Source organism: Poromitra crassiceps, assembly GCF_964638095.1.
Source record: "Poromitra crassiceps genome assembly, chromosome: 18".
NCBI lineage: Eukaryota > Metazoa > Chordata > Actinopteri > Beryciformes > Melamphaidae > Poromitra > Poromitra crassiceps.
This window is the reverse complement of record NC_139636.1, coordinates 18,139,233-18,163,699: the sequence shown is the minus strand read 5'-3', so window position 1 is coordinate 18,163,699 and position 24,467 is coordinate 18,139,233. Positions and strand designations below refer to the sequence as shown.

The 24,467-nt window shown below is 46.5% G+C and overlaps 1 protein-coding gene across 1 annotated transcript in view; it reads right to left on the bottom strand.

The window, feature by feature from the left end:
* Positions 1-24,467, bottom strand: part of LOC310792978 (metabotropic glutamate receptor 8-like) — a gene marked incomplete at both ends in the record, with an annotated part of 160,115 nt that overhangs the window by 14,757 nt on the left and 120,891 nt on the right. Inside the window, 3 exons of the mRNA XM_083654735.1 lie at positions 8,632-9,179; positions 10,112-10,499; positions 11,323-11,462. Of these exons, the coding sequence (XP_083510861.1) occupies positions 8,632-9,179; positions 10,112-10,499; positions 11,323-11,462 (1,076 nt within the window). The remainder of the gene's footprint in view (positions 1-8,631; positions 9,180-10,111; positions 10,500-11,322; positions 11,463-24,467) is intronic.

Below are 24,467 nucleotides of genomic sequence, written 5' to 3'. Positions count from 1 at the left end.
ATGACGTGTCGTCCTGAAAAGTTGTGACACCCACTCTCAGAGTACTGATAGCACAAAACTGGAACAAATGAGGGTACTTTTTATTGAGTAGTACTTGGAGTCCTTGGTTGGCAAAATGATAATGGCCCCGCCTTCCTCTTCACCTCTACACACTCTAAGATACTAGATGATGAAACTCCACGTAATGATTTTTATTTTTGGATAGGTGGCATTATGACTGAGTTGAACTGCTCAGTTGATAGTTGGAAAAAGATAAAGACAAAAGTCAAATAGGAGGCTGCCAGAGAGAGGAGTAGTTGGGGTTGCATCATAAATCCACCGCAAGTCAAAAGTTTGCAGTGAATCGGCAAAACTCAAGTTTGCATTGGAAATTTGTTCCCAAAGACTGTCCTAGTGCTGCAGTGCTGACAACACCTGGCTGTCAAATTTCAGTCAAATGTCAAAAAACTTTGAATCACAACCTGCCGTTAATGTGTCAAAAACAGAATTTTTCCCACAACCCTTTGCACCCTGACTTCACCCTTAAATTTCCCCTCAAGTAGTAATAGTTCACTAGCCTGGGTAAACCCAGCCTCCACGTGACCTGCTCTCAGACCTGCTCTCAGGCAGTAGTGACTGAGAGCAGGTCTGAGAGCAGGTCACGTGGAGGCTGGGTTTACCCAGGCTAATAGTTCACTAACACTATAGCTGCTGCTACTGAGCAAAATATTCAAATCCACAGACAACCACAGGTGAGCGGAGTTGTAATCAGCCAGTGAGGTGCACCATGAAAGCCCTCTGGGACTCTGAGAGTGAGGCCTGACTAAATAGCCAGTCACACAGGGATGTGTATTCCACTAGTAGTTTGAGTTAGTGCTGAGCAAATGCTGGAGAGTCGGTCTGGTTTCTCTCCATTGGCTCCGGTTTCTCTCCAGGACTGAATTCAAAACCTCCAGACTTTCCATTGTATTTTCCCGATACCGGTGCTAAAACGACACTTTTAAAATGGTACCAAGCGGCACACTCCAAACACTGCTGTTAGTGAAGGAGCACCAGAGGGCCGTTATTTCACTCAGCAGAAATGCACCGAAATGAGGTACCTACAGTGTAAACCTGCATTGCAAATCGGTCCGGTAAGTACCGGTTGTAAGGGTACTGGTACCATAGTGGTTCCGTCTTTCGGTAAGAAAAAAAATCTGGTGACTACTTCGGACCATGGGGAACGATGTAGTTACATTGCCAAGAGCGGGGACTTTTTGAGCAGCCAATAGCCTTGCCTTCCTTGGAAAAGCATTGGCAGCCCTGATTTACACAGCAGCAGAAACATTGTTTCCAGTGATTAAATGAATTCAGACGTGAAAGAGAGCTAGGCTTGGATTCGATTTTTAAATTTGACTCGACATACAGGCATGTTTATTGATTTTCTGTGTCTGGTGATATGAAGCATATCGCTATTAGCATATGTTTACAGAGCATATGGGCAGGATTGGAGCATCCATTCCTAAAGCAGCTCGATGGAAAGTCAATAGCGCTCACCACAGCTGGACGATTAGTGCAGAGCTGAGCAGACACATTGGCCCAATGCATAATGAATCACGAATCATGAATCAGAATCAGACCCACCCGAGGCGTTTGTTGTGTTTTACAGCCACTCTGCAATTAACAGCCTGGACCCTCCCTGCTCCCACAGAACACACATATCTGCAAGAAAAACATCTGTACATGTATATCCCATACAGGGAAATAATATAAACATACATGCCCCTCTATACAGTGATACTAGTCTCATATATGGACATACTATTGTAGACACATACAAGCAGTTAAAACATATATGGTATTTTCATTAAATATATATATCCTATAGTAAGAATGTGATGTGTCTGTCTGTGAGTGAGTGTGTGAGCAGAATTGTGTTTTGTGTTCAATTCCAGGCAGAGCGGTGAGGACCTGGTTCATTACCAGGCAGAGCGGTGAAGACCTGGTTCATTACCAGGCAGAGCAGTGAGGACCTGGTTCATTTCCAGGCAGAGCGGTGAAGACCTGGTTCATTACCAGGCAGAGCGGTGAGGACCTGGTTCATTACCAGGCAGAGCGATGAAGACCTGGTTCATTACCAGGCAGAGCAGTGAGGACCTGGTTCATTTCCAGGCAAAGCGGTGAGGACCTGGTTCATTTCCAGGCAGAGCGGTGAAGACCTAGTTCATTTCTAGGCAGAGCGGTGAGGACCTGGTTAATTTCCAGGCAGAGCGGTGAGGACCTGGTTCATTTCCAGGCAGAGCGGTGAGGACCTGGTTCATTACCAGGCAGAGCGGTGAGGACCTGGTTCATTTCCAGGCAGAGCGGTGAGGACCTGGTTCATTTCCAGGCATAGCGGTGAGGACCTGGTTCATTTCCAGGCAGAGCGGTAAGGACCTGGTTCATTTCCAGGCAGAGCGGTGAGGCCCTGCTTAATTACCAGGCAGAGCGGTGAGGACCTGGTTCATTACCAGGCAGAGCGGTGAGGATCTGGTTAATTTCCAGGCAGAGCGGTGAGGCCCTGGTTCATTACCAGGCAGAGCGGTGAGGACCGGTGAGGCCCTGGTTCATTACCAGGCAGAGCAGTGAGGACCTGGTTCATTACCAGGCAGAGCGGTGAGGCCCTGGTTAATTACCAGGCAGAGCGGTGAGGACCTGGTTCATTACCAGCAGGCAGAGCCATGAAGACCTGGTTCATTTCCAGGCAGAGCGGTGAGGACCTGGTTCATTACCAGCAGGCAGAGCCGTGAAGACTTAGTTAATTTCCAGGCAGAGCGGTGAGGACCTGGTTCATTTCCAGGCAGAGCGGTGAGGACCTGGTTCATTTTACCAGGCAGAGCGGTGAAGACCTAGTTCATTTCCAGGCAGAGCGGTGAGGACCTGGTTCATTTCCAGGCAGAGCGGTGAGGACCTGGTTCATTACCAGGCAGAGCGGTGAGGACCTGGTTCATTACCAGGCAGAGCGGTGAAGACCTGGTTCATTTCCAGGCAGAGCGGTGAGGACCTGGTTCATTACCAGGCAGAGCGGTGAAGACCTGGTTCATTTCCAGGCAGAGCGGTGAGGACCTGGTTCATTACCAGGCAGAGCGGTGAGGACCTGGTTCATTACCAGGCAGAGCGGTGAAGACCTGGTTCATTTCCAGGCAGAGCGGTGAGGACCTGGTTCATTACTAGGCAGAGTGGCTTTAAAGAATCTAAAATGGAAAACCGCTTTGAACACTTTTGGGGGGCCGTTTGTGTTATTACTCTAAAATATGGAAAATAGTAGAAAATAAAGAAAATGTGGTGTCCACACTTTAACTGCTAGTGATGAATGTGCAACTTCTGTTTCCTTTGGTCAGGTTATTATGACAGTTTTGAGATATGTTTCAGAGAAAGTCGATTGTGCAGCAAAGCGGGCAAAACGCCTTGCAGCAAGCTTTATGTGATACCTGCGTCTGTTTGGGAAGAACTGTTTGGACAGGATTCGTTTTACAGGAGGAAGTCTGTAATTGTAGTCTCAGATTTGATCTAAATCTGCCACGTCAGCAAGTTTCCCCTCCTGTAAAAACCACCTGAGGCAGACCTCCTCCCGTCTCAACTCACGTCCCCACACTGCTTGTGTGATGTGAAGGTTATCCGAAGGTTTACATGACGGCAGATCAGCAGCAGGATGATCGATAATAATTTTCAACCCGATAAAGGTTGATCGGTTTATTCTGAAAAGGTGTTCATATGAGGACATTGGACTGCAGAAACAGATAAACTTGTTCAGTTAATTTGTGATGTATCCAGACTTATCAAGCTTATTAGGATTTTCTTGGAAGCCAGGCGAATAATTTACCGTTGATTGACTAGTCGACTAGGAATTGTTGCAGCTCTAATGCTGAGAGGTAGGCCTACTCTGTTTTTGATGATTACTATTTTGCCCCTTGTAAGCAGTACAATGCTATATCCAAAAAAGAAAAGTAATACATTATAGCAATGAACTTTACTGTGGATTAAAAGTGTTAATTATACACTCTGTCCATCCTTAATTCAAACAGAATTTCACTAGAGGGGGTTTCCTGCTCTTTATGCCAAACCTGCCTATATTATTTTCTCCAACAACAGATATGAACACATGGCATGATTATGTGCTGTAAAAACACCATCATATTAAAGTTATTCATCGTTTTATAGTAGAACCCCTCTCTCCCTCTCTCTCTCTCTCTCTCTCTCTCTCTCTCTCTCTCTCTCTCTCTCTCTCTCTCTCTCTCTCCCTCTAAACGAGTCATTTCAGCTGCTGTTACCTTATCTGTCTGGCAATGATCTCTGGGTTTCAGTGGGAATGCTTCTCAATCTCTCTTTGAGCCACGCTTCTTGTGAGACACTCACTCTGTGACACATCACGCGTGTGAAAATGAAAAATATCTCTGGCAAATCACATCACAAAATCTGCATACTGAAGGTGACGGGTTAACCTGCACCTACCGCAGTTTGACTGGCAGCAAACACAGCCCTGTGATGACAGCCTTCCCTGCTTTCTTCACAGCCAGTGCATACATGCCCGATTTTGGAAAAGCGTCTGTCCTGCAGCGGTTTGACTTTACCCAATCAAAATGTGGGATATCGTCTCGATTTGTGGGACACTGGAAAATTGATGAAAATGCTGTGCAAACCGGGACATCCGGTCACCCTTGACCTGCCCCACATCAAACACTCATATCACTCAGTCTATACAGGCCTAGTCAGCTCTCATGATATGTTTCAGGGTTTCCACTTTCACTCGAACATCACATTCAAGCACTTTTCAATGACTTTTAAGGTCTTGTTTTGGTGAATTTCACAGACTCAGAACGTGACTCGCCGCCCCCGGAACCTCCTGAAACTCGTATACAAACTTTTAAACTAAGCCTTGTCGATGTAAAATGAAGCCAGATTCAGCGAACATGACTGATTTCTCACCTCAAATGTTTGAAATCCGGGGCTTTCATCATACAGAAGTGGCCGTGGTTTCATCTAAATTGGCTAGGGAAAACTAGAAATGCAAACGGACAAAGAAAAGAGAAACTCAAACGGCAAAAACAGAGAATCCAATACACTGTTTGATAGACGCCATTGTTTTCAGAGTGGAATTATCTTTTGGAGCACAGATGATTTCTGTATCCTCTGTATCTGCAATGCTGTTTCCGCTTTTTTTACCGGATGACCAGATGCCAAGCTTTTGGCCCACACTAATTTTTACTATTTCAAGACATTTCCAGACACTTTAAAAAACTCGGGAGTAATTCACACCACCTGTGTGTCTGATTTTAAACAGATATCCCGTTAGAGGACGAGATAATGAGCAGAACCCTCCATCTGGCAGCTTGGCTACAGCAAACTCAACCCAGGAATCGTTGACGAAGCTCAGTGTGATTCAGCTGTAATGAGGTGTCTGCTGGATGGATGCAGAGCAGTCAGTGGTGATTACAAAGTCATTAATTAGCGATCAGTCCCAGACAGTGTGTTAAAGGCCTCGCTGTCAGGTGGAACCAATAGGAGCCGATCAATATTTCAGATTAATCAAGCCGTCCTCCTTCCCAGGTCGTCAAATTCTTCTCCTGCAGGAGACACACAGCCTGTCAGGAATGTGCTTTTGACTTGGAAATATAAAGAACATTTTACTGACAAACATGCTGAAGAAGGTCGCAAAATTACATCAGTGCGCCGCGTCGCGACCGCATTGCTCTCGCGTTTGTGTAGAAGTACAAGTATTCCAAAAGTGAATACAAACTAATTTATTTAGAATAAGTTACTTTACTTGAGTTATGCAATGGAATAGGTTACAAATTACATTTTGGGGCATGTATTCGGTAATCTGTAGTGGAATACATTTTAAAAGTAAGCCTCCCAACACTGTGTACAATGTGTCCTTTAGCGTCTGTATTAGATGCACCCGGCTTTCAGCTAACTCCAATGTAAACCCACACCGTCATTATTAGACGCTCAGAGCAGCTGCTCCCACCGTCCAGCCACGCCGCGGGAGAGAGAACACATCGGCCAGTGGGGGCGCTGTGGTCGGGGTGGACGGAACAGAAACAGAAACATCCTGGAAACCGGTGCTGGCCTCCCAGCGTGTCCAAAGTCTACATTTAAACCGTAAGCCACATTTAACCTGAACCCAACCTTAACCAAGTAGGTGCCTAACAATAACTGTTACAGGCTGGTGAAGGTGAGGTGGGAAAATGACGAGGAAGGGTACACAGTGCGTTAAAAAGTGACACCAAGGGTCGTGTCAAAATGGTGGAATTTGACCTCCTGGAATGACAATGTTTTGGATCAATGTATCAGATGTTGTCATTTCTGCGGATCAACTTGTTATAATCTTTGGAATCTCTCTCACTCTCTCTCTCTTACTCCCCCCCCACACACAATCACATACATAGCCTACTCACAAACACACATTCACACTCCCTATCGCTGTCTACTGTTGTCTCTCTCACTCACTCCTCTCTCTCTCTCTCTCTCTCTCTCTCTCTCTCTCTCTCACACACACACACACACACACACACACACACACACACACACACACGTAATCCCTCACATAATCCAGGTTTATCTCTGGTGTGTAATGTGTATGTGTGTGTGTGTGTGTGTGTGTGTGTGTGTGTGTGTGCATGCGTGACACGACAGGTATTTCCTCACCTGAGCTGCATCACTGAACAGTCATCCAATCAGAAGCCAATATACAGTAGCTGTGTCACTAGCCCTGTTCGAAACCGGTCCCAGAAATAGTATATAATAGTGCGTTCACCATTCTTTACTGCCGGCCTGTGATTATATAGGTGAGGCGACCTGTGTAGTCTGTATTTTTAGCCCTAATGAAGACTCATGGGTTGAAACATGTTGGCATGTTTTTTAATCTGAGCCACTAAAATACAGGCTTTTTAATTCATATAGTCCTTCCTCGTTGTGATTTTTCCAATTGGAGTGCCTGGATTATCCTTCTGTTTCCAGTGTCTGAAACTCGCTTGATGGTTCCCCATATAGTTCACTATAATACTAAACACTGCATGTTTAGTATTATGTTTAGAACCCAAAATGTTTTTTTTTGGGTTCCCAGATTGCCCTGCGGGTAACAGAGCCAGATTTTTTTATTAGCTAATTAGGGCTGCAAAAAAAGGTAAATTAGTGGCCAAAATGACTCAAGAAAGGTTCAGCACCATGGAGAGCTCCAGAGTGGAGCAGCACACAGCTGAGCCGAGTTGTAAATCAGCCGAAGTGCACTATGAAAACCCTCTGGGGAGAGAGAGGAGAGGCTGCATGCCAACTCTGTGAGCGAGGCCGGACTACTGTCAATGGCCAGTCACACAGGGATGGGCTTTATGCTAGTTTTGATCATTTGTCCAGCTGTATTAGGAAAGAGAGATGATATTGCACTGCTAGGCGAAATGTGGTCTACACAAAGACAACACATTCAATGTTTCATTTAAAATGTCATAGATACGGAATTAAGAAGCTTCCAGGACATCGGAATGGGAGCATTACTTCTATACATTAATGTAAAATAAGAAATTGCTGCTGTACTGTAACACGCATGCACAAGTATTTAGTTGCTACAGCTTCCACTACCTGCTACAGTACAACTGACACTGACATAGTTAAGTGGTGTATCCTAAGGGTTAGTAAAATATTTAATACAGTTAGTACGCTCTGGTAGTCTACAGTACTGGTTTAGATGCATACTTCATAAGCACAAAGGCTGAGGTTCAAATCCGGTTGTGGACTTTTGTTGCATGTCAGCCATCTCTCTCTCCCTGTATTTTTCGAATAAATGAATAAATGTTGACATTTAGAGTAGACCACATTTCACTGGTGTAATATCCCGGTGAAATATGGTCTAAATGTGAACGTTCAATCAAGGTCTTTAAATAGTTGGTGAAAAAAAGAAGAAGAAAAAACCTTTTCACCCGTGACAGTCATTTTTTAAACGCACCTCTCCCCCCTTTTCTCCCCAATTGTAATTGGCCAATTCCCCATGCTGTCCCAGTCGTTGCTCCACCCCCTCTGCCAATCTGGGGAGAGTTGTAGACTAGCACATGCTAAAAAGAAGCAGCTGGCAACCGCCAGCTGCTTCTTTTCACCTGACAGCGAGGACGGCAGGACGTAGCACAATGGAGGATCACGCTATTCCCCCCAGTTCCCCTCCCCCCCAAACATGTGCCCCGACCGACCAGAGGAGGCGCTAGTACAGCAACCAGGACTCATACCCCACCGGCTTCCCACCCGCAGACACGGCCAATTGTGTCTGTATAGGAACGTCTGGTCTGACCAAGCCAGAAGTACAGCTACCGGGAATTGAACCTGGGTCTAGGCAGTGTTTTTACCTCTACACTACCCAGGTACTGTTTAAATGCCTTTTTAATGGGAACATGGCCACTGGGAATGCTCAAACGTCATTGCACTTTATAATAATGGCTGGGAAGATAACTCAGAGCTCAGAACTGCAATGCAGAAAGCACAGAGGCTTCTAACATCTGTTTTACTTCAACATGTAGTCGACTGTCACATGGAGTGGGGCTGTACATGGTGAATCCTGCTGACAGCATATTTCCATATATAAACATTCCTTGAGGGCTGAACTCTACATAAAACATGAGCGTGCATAATTGATCAAGGAGACGCACTCACCCGCTCCTCCGACTGCGCCGTCCCAAAGAAGATGGGTATAAAGGCCAGCCATATGATGCAGGTAGTGTACATAGTAAATCCAATGGGCTTGGCCTCATTGAAGGTCTCTGGCACACTCCGCGTCTTGATGGCGTAAACAGTGCATGTGACCATCAAGAGGATGCTGTAGCCCAGCGAGCAGATGAGCGACAGGTCGGAGATGTCGCACTTGAGCACGCCGCGGGCGTTCTGGGGGTCCTGCGTGCGCTGCTCGCCGTAGTCCACAAAGGTGTGCGGCGGGTCAGCCGCGAACCACACGGAGACGCCCAGCAGCTGCACGGAGATGAGCGAGAAGGTGATGAGCAGCTGGGAGGTCGGGGAGATGAAGCGGGGGGCCGTCACCGCCTGCTTGCCCTGCTCGAAGATGCGGTGGATGCGGTTGGTCTTGGTGAGCAACGCGGCATAGCTGAAGCACATGCCCAGGCCCAGGAAGATGCGTCGGAAGGAGCAGACGGCCACGTCGGGCGCCGCGATCATGGGGAAGGTGATGACGTAGCACAGGAAGATGCCTAGGATAGGGGTAGGTTAGAGTAGATTAGGATAGGGTAGAGTAGGTTAGGCTGTAGATTAGCTACATACTTTGTTTGCTAGTTACAGTAGTTTAGGTTAAGGGTAGGCTAGGTTAGAGTAGGTTATGATAGGGTAGGTTAGGCTTTAGATTAGCTAGATTCTTTGTTTGCTAGTGAGTTCAGGTTAAGGTTAGATACTGTCGACTGCGTTCTCTTGTTCTGCTCTCTCTTTCTTCTCGTCTCCCTCTCTTCACTTTCTTCTCGCTCTGTTCTCTCTCCTGGTCTCTCTCTCCTCTCTTTTCTCCCTCTTCACTGTTTTCTAGTGATGTAACAATACATCGCGAGATAGGTAAAAATCAATACAAATGTTTGAACATTCAAATCGGCGAGATGATTTTTTTCTTTTAGAAAGAAAACGAAATGCCTTCATTAAAAAGTTTGTGTTTTGTGTATACCCTACATCAGAAATAATAGACTGATAGATAGAGAAAAGTTACGAAAACAGGCGGTATTTTTTTTCCTAAGAAATAATAATAATTAACGGAATCTTTTTCAGTCATATTTGTCTGCAGTCTCATTTTGTTAAAAAAAAAAGAAAGAAGAGAAAATCCTATGATGAATCGTATTGAATTGTGAGTATAGCGTTACTAGCCTGGGTAAACCCAGCCTCCACGTGACCTCTATGTGCTATGAGTCACGAAGAAACTTACGCTACAGGCATAGCCTGTGACGTCACGTTGAAGGCTGGGTTTACCCAGGCTATAGCGTTACATCTCTACTTTCTTCTCTATTCCCCCTCTCCTCTCTCTTCTCTGCTCATTTTTTAATAAGCTTTATATAAGTTAAATTCTGTTCATTGATTGTTGCGTAGCTAGACACATTCTCTGATACACACTTGTGAATTAGGGCTAATAAAAATAAACTTGACATGCCCGTCAGCAGAACGTAGCTCATCTCCCGGCCCGAGGCGCGCACGATGGGTGTGTCGTTGTGGCGGACGAAGGTGACAATGACGAAGGTGGTGGCGACGATGCCCAGGATGGAGATGAAGACGGGCACTAGGGCCCAGGGGGAGCTCCAGTCCAGCTGGATGATGGGAATGGGTTGGCAGCCGGTGCGATTGCGGTCGGGCCGGCGCTCGTAGGGGCACAGCTCGCAGGTGAGCTCACTGGCCTGGAAGTGGTAGCCCTCACAGCGCTCGCAGTGCCAGCAGCACGGCACGCCCTTCACCACCTTCTTCCTCTCGCCCGTCTGGCAGGGCAGGCTGCACACCGAGGAGGGGACCGACCGGGCACCACTGGCCCACTGCAGGGCCTCCATCTGGTGGAGAGGGGCAGACAGGACATCAACCAGGCTGGTCTCAATTCAGTCATCATCATTGTCGTGATCATCCAACCTCATCTCACAAAAATATGTGAAATGAAATTGACTCGTTTAAATGAAATTACGTGTTGGTGGCACGCAAAGAGTTACAATTATGAAACAGTTATGTGAAGGGGACACGACTATTGCCACATTTTAATTTTGAACAAAGTTCTTCTTAAACTATATCCGTAACCCTAACCAACCAAAACCTTTCACTAACCTTAAAAATCCCCCTCCCCCCAGAAATAATTAAATACGGTAAATAATATTTTCATCTTACCCGCTGAGCCGCTGTACTATTTGGTGAGATTTCGCTTGATCACAATGGAACTGGGAATGAACTCACTCCGAACTCGTGTCAGAGCCATGCTTTGTCAAGTGGGGTGTGTGTGTGTGTGTGTGTGTGTGTGTGTGTGTGTGTGTGTGTGTGTGTGTGTGTGTGTGTGTGTGTGTGTGTGTGTGCAAAAATCTCATTGTGTAGGCCTAAATATTTTGTGAGAGCACCAATATTGTCGCAATATCTATATCAAGGTATTTGGACAAAAACATTGTGATATTTGATTTTGTCCTTATTGTCCATCCCTACAAAATAGTCTTGAAACCAACATGAAAAAGAATTGTGATAAGATTGTGGGATGTGAATCTGCCTGAAAAAAGTTATCTTTGCCCGACGCCCACCCCTAATCTCACACATCCACTCAGCCGACTCAGCGTCTGACAGATCCCGACAAAACAACAGCTTTTCTGATTCAGGACCTGCCAGGTCCCTGCTCCTTACGTTCAAATGCAGCTGATTGGTCCAGTGGCCGATGACCTTGTACTCTGCTGTGGAGCGGTTGTTGATCTGGTACTGGAAGATGTCGTAGCGTCCGGGGGCATCGCCATTCTCGTTGAACATGACGGGAGTCCCGGCACTTCCTGTAAAAAAGACAGGAAGTGAAACATCAGGAGGAGGTACCGGCTGTTGCTACACGCTGAAAACAAACAAACCAAAAACAATGAAAAACAACTTCCACAGAGTGAGAGAATCCATCGCAGGAAACATCAAGTCTTAATTTGATTTATTCAAACCTGTTTTGTCCTAATTTCATTGTCTCCTCCAGGAAATAATCCTTCAAAAACATTTATCACATCCATGACTTTTTAGTCATGGATTTTCTTACACCTGGGACACACCAGAAGCGTCTCCGAAGCAGCGCGTCACGGAAGCGTTGAGCAGGAGCCTTGCCATTCACACCAGAAGCATATATTTTACATATATACGCAATTATTTATATATATATATATATAAATATAAATATATATATAAATATATCTATATATAAATATATATAATATATATATATAAATATATATATATAAATATAAATATATCTTAAGCATATATATTTCTAGTGAACTGAGAATGTACGCAACATTTTCTACACAACAATACAACAATGCAATGCGGTCGTGTTTACCAAGGGTAGTGTCCGAAACTTGTTTGATCATACCCTAAATAGTTCACTATGATATCCTGCCTATAGGGAGGACAGAGAGCTCCTTCCTCCAATAGGCCTGCAGGTGTGGCACTTGAAGCATTTTAATCATAATTTGAAAGAAGAGAGATTTATATTTTATAGAAAAAATGTATTAATAAAAAAATATATAAACATTTTACATATTTTTTATCTCTCTCATGCCTCTCAAAAATAGAGGCGGAGCAACCTCCTCTGCATCTATGGACAAGCCTCCACTGGCTACTGTACTGTATTTCTTGCTGCAAGCTAAAGTTAGCAGTAGAGACATCAAAGTTTTTAACTTTAAAATTTAAGTTGATTAATTTGAGCAGCTGAAGCTGAGAGGAGGAGCAGATCGGAACTAAGAGCAGCTCAACCCCCTAATTTATAATTAGTGGGTTGGCCTCAGCTTGATTAACCTGCCCCTATTTGCATCACAAATCACATCTACATGACCCTGAATCAGCTCAGCCCCCCCCCCCCCCCCCCCCCACACACACACACACTGCATACACGGCTAGCCCCGGCAAACCCACTTGAAACACAGGCCCATCCAATCACGAAACTTAAAACATACGTCATGTAAACACTCATTCCAATGGACTCTCTCGCCTCTTTCTGCAAATGCTCATGCATTTGACATAAGTAACGTCAATTTGAAAGGATGCGCTTGTTATTAACCCCGGGGTGCTTGGGCTTGATGTTGGCAGCGTGCTGACTCTGCCTAACTGGGCCAGTTTTGCTGTACGTCGTTGAAGCTTACAAATGGACCCAATCATTGCTGGGGAAAACAAAGCATATTTTTTATGACACTATACCCATATCGTGTGAGAAAAAAGATGCCTTGTTTTTGTATTGCTTCATCAGAAAGAACAGCAAGCGCCTGAAGCAGGGTCATCTTTTAAAAACTTAAGCCCAGTGCTGCATTCTGTTACTGTATTTTGTGGATGTCAGAAACTTTTATTATGACTTGGAGCATGTAAACACACACCATGGAATTATTTTATTTAGCGCACATCTAAATACACTGAATCCTCAATTGGAATGAATTAATTCAGAATAAATAAATAACACTCATAACCATACTCATATTACATACAAAGTCACTGCAAACGCGAGAGTAGATTTCGCCCCGGGCGGCACGAAGGAGGCACGTGACGTGATTTGTCGCCTCACCGTCTGTTTGCTCGAGTTGACATTTTACAACTTTGGCGTTTGGCCTTGGTGTGAACCCACGGTAAGTCACGAGTCATGACACAGCTCATGACTCTGAAATATGATCAAATCAATCAGCCCATTGATCTGGAATCATCCATGGATAATAACAAGCAGAGAAAGGAGAGCTCTCCTCTCCTAGCCTCGCCTGATAGCAGACTGAATTGTCAACTCGTTACACTCATTTCCATCTTCTAGTCTGACATTGACTCCACTCTAACCGATTTCCATGAGGTGAATCCTCCAGGGGAATTCAAATTTCCCTAACCAATCACTAGAGACCAACGTATCCACCTGAATATAACGTTTATCCAGTGGGGAGAATGAAAACAAGAACAGCTCCTCTTAAGCAGAGTGCTCTTCGGATTTCAAAGTGGTACTTTTAATCGATTTGGAAACAGCCTAGATAGCCTCGATCATCTAAGGACCGCCATTGTTGTTATTACTCCTCAGTGCACTTGACAATGGGAAACCGCTTGACAATGGCGCTGTTTTTTTTATGTTGATTGGCTATCGTTAGCCCACCCCTGATTGGCTAATCATTGTGGAAATCGTTGTTGCATGTCACAATGCCAGACCAAAAGCAGCCAAATCTCAACTCGGTGGAGTGGGCGATTCAAAAGTCTGTACCCAGACAACTCCTCTCCTCCTCTCACCTCCTCCTCTCCTCTCTTCTGGTTCATTCTCCTCTCCTTCTCTCTCCTGGCCTCTCCTCTCCTCCTCTCCTCTCACACGTCTCTCCTTTCCATTCTCTGCCTTGATCTTCCTACAAATTTTAATAGCTTAGACATGAAAGTTTCCCTTATATTCCATATATGTTCCCTCCTCCTCTCCTCTCTTCTGGTTCATTCTCCTCTCCTTCTCTCTCCTGACCTCTCCTCTCCTCCTCTCCTCTCACACGTCTCTCCTTTCCATTCTCTGCCTTGATCTTCCTACAAATTTGAATAGCTTAGACATGAAAGTTTCCCTTATATTCCATATATGTTCCCGCCTCCCTTCCCCTCCAGCCTGCTACCTGAGGATGCGAATTCAATTTGAATAATTTCCCTATCTAGCTTCTCAGGCGCTGGGCCAGGAGAGAGATATGGGAGAGCAGCGCTCTCGGCTGCCTTTTGCGAACACGAAGCGAACGGAGAAGGCCGAGAAGATTTTCTAGACATTCTGTGGAGCTCGGAGGGATTCAATCTCCCTGCCAAGCTTGATGAATGTATGGAGTCGTTTTATGTTATTTCAGGAGGGGGAGGCATCAAGCGGTGAAGTAGCGGAAGAGTATGGCCCCAGGGCTGAAGCTGTGGATCTGTGTACAGGCAACCCCACGTTAAGTACTGCATTTGGCATTTAAACGCAGTTACAGTTTGTTGCCTCGTTCAGTGAATTACACGGAATGAGTGCAAAAAGGCAGCAGCAGATGTGTCACACGCATTAGTAAGTCACAGCTTTCAGATGAAAGAGAGAGAAAGGCAGTCTCACCAGGAGATTCACCATGAGTGGGAGTCGGAATGTGTGTGTGTGTGTGTGTGTGTGTGTGTGTGTGTGTGTGTGTGTGTGTGTGTGTGTGTGTGTGTGTGTGTGTGTTCTTATGCAACGTAGGATACGTTCGTGTGACATCGTATGAAAAGTAGTTTCATGCATAACCCTCCAGCAACACGAGCAAATAAGTGCGCCTGCGCAAGCCGCGTCCCCACAACACAACCCATTTAAAAACTACATCAAATTGTCAAATTACGTCCAAGCAGTCGGTTGTTACGGTTGTGGTTAGGCTAATCTCTCAAGACAGATTTTCTATTTGCATGAAAAGAATAGTGCTCAGTAAAATTAGCATAAAGGGGCACGGCCGGGTGAGTTCCGGTTATTCAGGTAATGAAACGAGCTTGCCCCCAGAGGTCTGAAAAAATATATTTATTTATTTTAACCGATGGATTCCCAGAGTGTGGTTAGACAAGTGAAACAACTAAAGGTTAAGGTTTGGTCATGGTTAAATAAGCACGAAACACGTTTCTTTTTTTATTATTATTGTGGCTTATGCTGGGAATTGAACCCGTTTCCAGTATCCAAGGCAAATGTATACGCCCGTCTGCCACCCCAGCCTCAGTTTTATTTGAGAGACGCTCAGGAACACGCAGAAATGTCACATCTGTCAGATTTTCCATGAAACCTCGGTCCGAGTCCCGAGTCTGCTCATAGAAATCACCATAACATAGGAATGACAGAGACATGGCCGGTCAAAATTTTTAAGTTACGTTATGGGGCATTCACTCATTGGCAATAAAAAAAAATATTATAAAACGGCTCTCTCAAATCAAGCAATCTGCTTTGGTATATTTAGCGTATACCACGTTAATATACCACAGTCATGAGAAAACTGAGAAAAAAATGGTAGCTGCGTAAATAGCGAAGCACGACCCTTAGGTGTGGTATAATGAGCATATACCATGGCCTGTCGTGATCTATTGCTTAAATATACGTCAGTTGCTTCCTGATTCTTACACATAGGATCTTCAATAGAGACGTGTAGAGACGGATTCCCCTGGAGGGATCCCCTCATAGAAATTGGTTAAACACAGTGCAATCTCAGACTAGAAGGTGGAAATGAGTGTAACGAGTTGACAATTCAGTCTGATATCAGGCTATGTTTCTGGCTGCTCTAACAGCCCAAACACTCCAGACATGTATCCGTCGCTGAAGCAACGCCTCGCGGAGACAGTTTCATTTCGGCGTCCTTGTTAACAGGGGAGACTGATTACACCGGCCGCAGCGCGTTACCTCACCTCGCGATGTGTGCAGCGAGAGTTTCGCGTCGGGTCTATTTTTGATGCATGACGCAAGTGGCCGCGTGCAGCCAGGCATGAAGTCAATAAGTTGTGACCGGCGCGGGGCAGAACAGAGCGAGGCGTGGAGCAAAACAGAGTGCATCTGGTGTGAATGGCAAGGCTCCTGCTCAATGCTTCCATGATGCGCTGCTTCTGAGATGCTTCTGGTGTGAACCAAGCGTAAGACCACAACTGATACAACTGTCAAAGCAGTTTCACCTGAATCTGTTTGAGCCACACCATGCAGGACACAGCAGCGGCAACAATGCATTATGGGTGAAGTGTGATCATGTGTGTTTTCTGCCTGATTGAGCTAACCTCACATACACACACACTCACTCACTCTCTCTCTCTCACACACACACACACACACACACACACACACACTCACTCACTCACTCACTCACTCACTCACTCTCTCTCTCTCTCTCACATACACACACACACACACACACACACAGATGTCACACACACACACACACACACACACACACACAGATGTCACACACACACACACACGTCTCACACACACTCTCACACACACACACACACACACACACACACACACACACACACACACACACACGTCACACCGTTTGGTTGTGTGATTCTGTTAACACTATGCTTGGTTGAACCTGTGCAGCAGCCTCACACACATCAAACACACATTTTCCTGTGGTTATTTGAGCATGGGGGTGAAGGGTTTAATTCGTAATTCCATGTTTGCAATGCAGCGAATCAGACGTCTGAGCTGAAGCAGCGCTCTGACAGCGAGCGTAGCGGCGGCCATCGGCTAATCGCCAACTCGACCGTGATCAATCTCGCCCGAGCGGCCGCATACAGTACATGTACAGTACATACGCTTATTTTTAGCCGAGCGTCAGGAGGCTAATCGAGAGGGGGCATGCGTTTGTGCTAACGTTAGCGTTCGCCCTGATAAGCCCATCTGCAGGAGGGCTTTGTAGTCTTGTTATGAATGCAATTAGGATAGCGAGGAGAGCAGGGAGGGAGGACGTCAGGCACAATTCTCCCATTCGTTTGGACAGGGACTGCTTGCTAACAGGCGTTAAAGCAGTGGTTCTCAACGTGGTGTCTGGGAACCACCAGAGGTCATTGAGAGGGTTCCAGGGGTCCCCAGGAAATGCATCAATTGTTAGATGTTCATTAGTTAAGACACAGAGAATGTAGAAGAACCGATTTTTGATGGAAGTTTCTCTGTTATCTCTCTACCTTCAATACAGACATGTCATGGAATTCTGGACTAAATCAGATCCAGCAATGAAACATTCTAAGATTTGAGTGGAGAGGCAAATCTCATCAAATGGTCTGTGGCTCTAATGTGGACCATTGGTGGCTGGTACCTTTTTTTTCTCCAGTGGGGGCGCTATACCAAAAATCAAACATTATGACTTGGCCACTTTATGGCTTAAAATTTCATTTTTGTAGCATGCATCTTCATCTTCTTGAAACTGTGTCCCCCGAATATGGGACAATTTGAGGATGATGAAGACCCATGTATCCCCACTCAATTAAATGCATTCCTTTGAATTGAGCTTTCCCAAGAAAACATAGGCTGCACACACACACACACACACGCACGCACGTGCATTACATAATTTTAGGTGATAACAGGCTATAATATGAATTTGACAGGAGGACAGCCTCACCAATCAACGATTGTGGGGCTGGGGCCCACAGGACATTGTGTTCCTGGGGCCCACAGGACAGACAGACGGTCTGGGCCTTTAACGGATGGAAGCACGGCCCGTGCCATCATGGATGGACAGAAAGACACACAGTCAGTTATAGAAGCGGCTGCACCGCTTAAAAAAACAACACAAATTCACAACACAAAGCCAAATGGAGGCTTAAGCCATTTGCATAATTCTTTATTGTATGAGACAGTAGCTTGCCGAGAAAGTGTCTGATATCGCCGTGTTGTTTGACAGCCAGGCGACCCATAAACTGGTTATGCATAGTGCGGAATATTGCTTTTATAATTCTCGCTATTTTAAACAAGCTCACAGATTCCAACACTGTCCCAGCTTTCATCTCTCACCAGTTTGTCTTTGAGTTTTGTCTGAAAACTCTTCAACCCTGATACAGTACCATTTCCCCAAGGGAAACAGTACAGTCAGGCATTCACTGTTCTCTCTACTGTATAAAATACAGTACATACAGTCATGGGATTCTGGACAAAATCATATCTAACAATAGAAGAATATTCTTATACCTGTGTCAGAGACCAAATCTTATCAGATGGGGTCCGTTGCCCTGATGTGGACTAAGTTAGGGCAGGGTCCTTGATATGAAAAGGGTTGAGAATCCCTGCTCTACTGCATCACTCAGAATTTGGGACATTGAAAAAATCTCTCCTTCCCAGAGAGTCAATTGAACCATATAGACTGAATGAAGAAGTAAGCCTCTCATGTTATCTGTAATCTTTGTCCCAATAATAGGAATTTGTGTTGTTTTTTAAGCGGTGCAGCTGCTTCTATAACTGGCTGTGTCTTTCTGTCCATCCATGATGGCACGGGCCGTCCAACCGTTAAAAGCCCAGACCGTCTGTCTGTCCTGTGGCCCCCAGCACGACCGTCTGTCATAATGTCCTCGCAGAGAACCCGCCGTTCAGCTGGAAATACCTTGATTGATTGATTCGATTCTTCCCAGTGAAGGAAAAAAATCAAGAGCTGAATTTTGACCTTTTTTTCTTTTTTATGATTTTACTCATTACCATTAGAGCTACATAAAAATCTCCCTTAATTTAATTTATGACAGACTTGATGACACATTGACATGGCTTATTCAGCTTCAAATACATGTTACTATTACTAATAGTAACTAATTGTGAGAAATCCACTACTGGACTGAGTAGGTTTAAGCCACGCCCCACTCGCTATTAAAACCCTCACGCATCTCCGTGCATATTACTCCCTGAGCGCACTCCCTTTAACTACCTCGTGGTCCGCGATGTAGTTATCATTCTTCATTGTGTGACAGTGTGTGCGTCGCTTATAATGTAAGTACAAACCTGTGTAGTAGTTACAGTATGACTGGTTACAGTTGTATAGTAGTTTGCTGTGTGGCTAGTTCCCTGTAGCTGTCGATTTGTTCCGACTATATTTCATGATGTTGGTAATTGAAATTCCATGCATACACGTACTGTATGTAGACTATATACAGTCGAAATTGATGCCTGTTATAGATAATATTTACATGAGTATTTTCATTTAAAGGCATAGCAATAAGTTAGTTGAAGTAGGATAGTAGTTACAATCATTTTATTTCCTTTTCTTGACAAACATGGTTTGTAGTAACTAATAAGAATTACGGAGAGGAATGTGATCAATGCTGCCGCCATGTGGGCATAATTTGTAATTGCGATATAATTTCTTTGATGGGAAGAGGACTTGTTGTAGCTGTGTACTGTCATGTTTCTTTATGATGTTCTTGAGTCTTGTGATATTATTTAGATTTTGGATTGTTGTGCTGTACTCAGTTACATTGTTTTAATAATTACTTAATTCAAATTGTATTGTATCTTCCTACAGAAACCACATGCTCAACACATGCCATACTTACAAGTTTAATAAACCAGTGAAAAAGACCGTGGTTGCAATCTCTCTCTAACCGGAGTACATAGACAGTTGATTACAACCAGAAAGCCAGCATACGCACACTGAATCGCACAAGTGGTCCTTCGAACCGGACGTACTCAACTGCACTATGGCAGCCTATAGGTCATTCGCTAATGGACAGCCACCACAGGATCCTCGTCCCATCAGGGCCCGGCGGGTTCCAGGACATCTAGAGGATTACGAGCTTGGCTATCCATTCTATCCACTGGGTTTATATGGAAACGGTAAGGAGGAATGTAGTTTGCCATCAGCAGAGATCCCTCCGCAAGAGGAGAAGAAACGGATTGACTTCTCCACCCCCGCTCATGGATTCTATCAGGATTCCCAGGATGACAGGTGGGAACGCATGGAGTCACGTTTTAGGGACGTCAACAGACAAATGGAGGAGTTAAAGTTCGTGATGGACAGCACCAAGCGTGGGCCTTACCCACACAGCTATTCCAGTAATCCCCATTACCAAGCCCCATACTGTCCACGCTACTCCAGCCTACCTCAATTAGAGCGCTATCAATCAGAGGATAATCTGTTTCCCCTCAGAGTACCCCCTCTGTCCCGACAAATGAGGGAAGACACTTTGGTGACCTCACAACAACAGCAATCAGTCCGCACGCTCGAGCCAGGCTCACCGACACCTGCCCAGCAGTCAGTTCCTCCGCCTGAGCAACAGCCGGTCCTGGATGCTGCTTCAGTTGCTCTTCCAATAGGTCTACAGTATTACCCAGGTCAAGCCCAGGTTACTCAGCCCCTTTCACTGCCTGGGACACAACCTCAGAGCCAGTCTCGGCTGGTACAGCAAACAGTACAGTCTGGACCTTCACCCGCTTTCCTTCAGCCGCAGCGCGGCCAGAATGCACCAGCTGTTCCCATGCCTGTTCAGCCGCCACTGCAGCCTCAACCCCTTCAACATGCCGCAGTTCAACCCAGGGCACTCCCTGCACAGTATCCTATGCCTCAGCCGCTGCCCTACCAACCATATCCTTCTTATCCACCATACCCGCCTGGTATGTATCCTTATCCACCATACCCGCCTGGTATGTATTACTATCCCCCAGTTCAGCCGACACCAACACATCCTCCAACCGACTCATTCACGCCTGGTATAATGGAAATGGCCATTGCCTCCTCCTTTGGCATACCTAAACCAAAGCTCACCTCATTCGCTTCAGGGAAGGAGAGCGACTTCATCATGCTCAAGAAAGGATTAGAAAGCATACTTGGGCCCCACAGGCACCTGTCAGAAGACTACAAGTATCAGATACTGTTGGATCATCTCAAACTGCCCAGCGCATACCAAGTGGCCAAAAGGTATATAAATGACCCTACCCCCTACACCAGTGCCATGCATGCTCTGCAGCAGAGATACGGCCAGCCGAGGCAACTCATACAGGGGGAACTTCGGTCCATACTCAACTCCCCTCCTATAAGGCAAGGGGACGCTCAAGCCTTTGAGGATTTTTCAGCGGCTGTGAACACTCTGGTGGGAATGTTAAGAAGCATGGATGGCCCCTCAAAATCGGAGCTGAGCTGTGGTTCACATGTGGACACTCTACTCTCAAAACTGCCCCTCAACTACAGAGACAGCTTCGCCGAGCACTGTCTATCACGGGGGATCATCTGTAGTGGGTCTGACCAGACCTATACTCTTCCAGACTTCGCTGCCTGGCTAGATAGGAAGTCACAAGCCATCCAGGTCTCTCGGCGCGCCACTAATACAAGTCTGTATGAGCCTAAATATGCTGAGCAGAGGGAAACCAAATCAGCCAAGTCGCAGAAGACTGCTATAGTCTATCTCAGCAACGAGCAGAGAGTTCAGAAACACTGTGATGGCTCCGCCTCCCCCTCAATCAAACCCGGCACGGCAGCAACTGCTTCCTCCCCCAAAAAGCGCGATCGCTTCAAGCCATACTGCCCATACTGCTCCAGTCAGGAACATTACCTAAATGCCTGTGAGGGTTTTGCTAAGCTCAGCACCCCCGAAAGAGCCGCCTGGATAAAGGATAATAAAAGGTGCTGGAGGTGTGGCCGCGGCCACCAGCAAGAGAACTGTACACTCAAGAAGCCATGCAGCACCTGTAATGAGCAGCATTTACCAGTCCTCCATGAAGCGGCTCTAGTAGTCAACCGGAATGCCCCCACCATGGGTACATCCTCCAGCACGGTGTATATGGGCCAATCAGGCCACTCTGGCCGTGTTATGCTGAAAGTGATCCCGGTTCAGCTGCGCAGTGGGAAGCGGACCTTGAATACACATGCTGTACTGGACGATGGGTCCGAAAGAACTATCCTCCTCCCAGCAGCTGCCAAGCACCTAGGACTACAGGGGGAAGAAGAGCTCCTGCCTCTGAGAACAATCAGGCAAGATGTGGTTAAACTCAGAGGCTCTACTGTGTCATTTGAAGTATCAGCCACCGCAACTCCCCACTCAAGATACCCCATACAACGAGCCTTCACAGCTGACGAGGTGAGCCTGGCAGAACAGTCATGCCCTATGGAGTCACTGAAGCGGAAATACAGTCACCTCAGAGGAGTTCCAATCCAGTCCTTCAGTAGAGTGCAACCAATGCTCCTCATCGGATCTGACTACCCACACTTGGTGACTCCCATTCAACCTGTCCGTATGGGACCTCCTGGTGGCCCTGTTGCCGTATGCACGCAGCTGGGCTGGGCTATACAAGGGCCAAGCAACTTCCTCCAGTGCCAATCGGATGAGACCACCTGCCTGCACACATCATTCATCTCCCCCAGCAGTGAACTGGTTCAGCATGTGGAGAGACTATGGCAACTTGATATCTTGCCATACAGACCAGAGAAAGAAGTGACACGATCCAAACAGGACCAGGTAGCCCTGCAAACACTGGAAGAGAAAACCGTTACTGTCACAGTAGACGGGGTGACCCGTTACGCTACTCCACTAATCCATAAGAAATCTGCTCCTCGACTACAGGCCCCTCTTACAGCTGTGATGCCACTCTTGAGAGCTACTGAGCGGCGACTGGCTAACAACCCAACATTAGCTGAAGTGTACACGCAGGAGATTCACAGATTGGAGAAAGCTGGCTACGTGGTCAAGATCGACAGTGAGGAGGCCAACCAAACGGATGAGTCATGGTACATCCCTCATCATATCGTACACCATAATGGCAAGGCCAGAGTAGTGTTTAACTGCTCTTTCAGTTATCAGCAGATAGCCCTCAATGACACTCTACTTCCTGGACCGACCCTTGGTTCACCATTGCTGGGCGTACTCCTCCGCTTCAGGGAGCATGCAGTTGCCATCAGCGGAGACATTCGTGGCATGTTTCACCAAGTGAGACTGCTGCCCGAGGACCGACCACTCCTCCGCTTTCTGTGGCGAGATATGGAGAAGACCCGCAACCCTGACATCTATGAGTGGCAAGTCTTACCATTCGGTACAGTCTGCAGCCCCTGCTGTGCTGTATATGCACTCCAACGCCACGCCATGGATCACCGCAGCGACCACGAAGATGTCCTGGAGTCTGTCCTCACAGCCTTCTATGTGGACAATTGTCTGCAGTCACTCCGCTGTCCTCTTCAAGCTAAACAGCTCATCGATAAAATGAGAGCTCTCCTCGCCGCCGGTGGTTTCGACCTCAGACAGTGGGCCTGCAACATCCCCGCCGTGATCTCTCATCTTCCTACAGAGGCAAGGTCTGCAGAGTGTGAGCTGTGGCTGACGGTGGATAAAACTGACCCCCAGGAATCTACACTGGGTCTCCGTTGGCACTGCTCCACGGACACACTGGGCTATAAACATCGTACGGTGCCCTTCACCGAGCCCACTATGAGGAATGTGTACCGAGTATTGGCTAGCCAATACGACCCACTCGGTTATATAATCCCATATACTACTCGAGCGAAGATCTTGGTCCAAGCCCTGTGGAGGAGTGAGAGAGGATGGGATGAGCCCATTGCCGACAGTCTTCTCCCAGCCTGGCAGCTATGGGAGAGTGAGCTACCACACCTTCAGCAGATTGGATTCCCTCGATGCTACACTCCAGATTGTGCAGACTCCGACACCTCAACGGTAGACCTTCATATCTTCTGCGACGCGTCAGAAAAGGCCTATGGATCCGTGGCCTACCTACGTGTAGAAGACGCTGATGGACACATACATGTGTCATTCGTCCTGGCAAGGTCACGTGTGGCTCCCCGCAAACAGATCTCCATGCCTCGGTTGGAGCTCTGTGCTGCTCTAACAGGAGCCCAGCTGGCTAAGGTGATCCACACTGAGCTCACACTACCGATCAGAGATACCGTCATGTGGTCAGATTCAACTACAGTCCTCAGTTGGATCCAATCCGAATCATACCAATACAAGGTATTTGTGGGGACTAGGGTTACTGAGATACAAGAGCTCACATCTGCTGCCAGCTGGAGATATGTGGAAACAGGACGAAATCCTGCCGATGACATAACCAGAGGGAAAACCCTGCTAGAGCTGTCTCAACCTAGTCACTGGAATAAAGGGCCCGACTTCCTGTATGGTTCCCCTGCCCATTGGCCAATAAATCCGATACTGAGAGTCGAAGAGACAGAAGAGCTTCGGACATCTACCTTCTGTGGTAACATCACCACGGCAGATGTATCAGCACCTGATCCATCTCAGTACACCACTTGGTCAGACTTGACCCAAGCCATATACGAGTCCCAACACGGGGCGGCCGGTTCCCCCATCTCTGCTTCAGCCCGGCTGGAAACTGAAGTCACCCTCCTGAGGCAATGCCAAACTGAAAGCTTCCC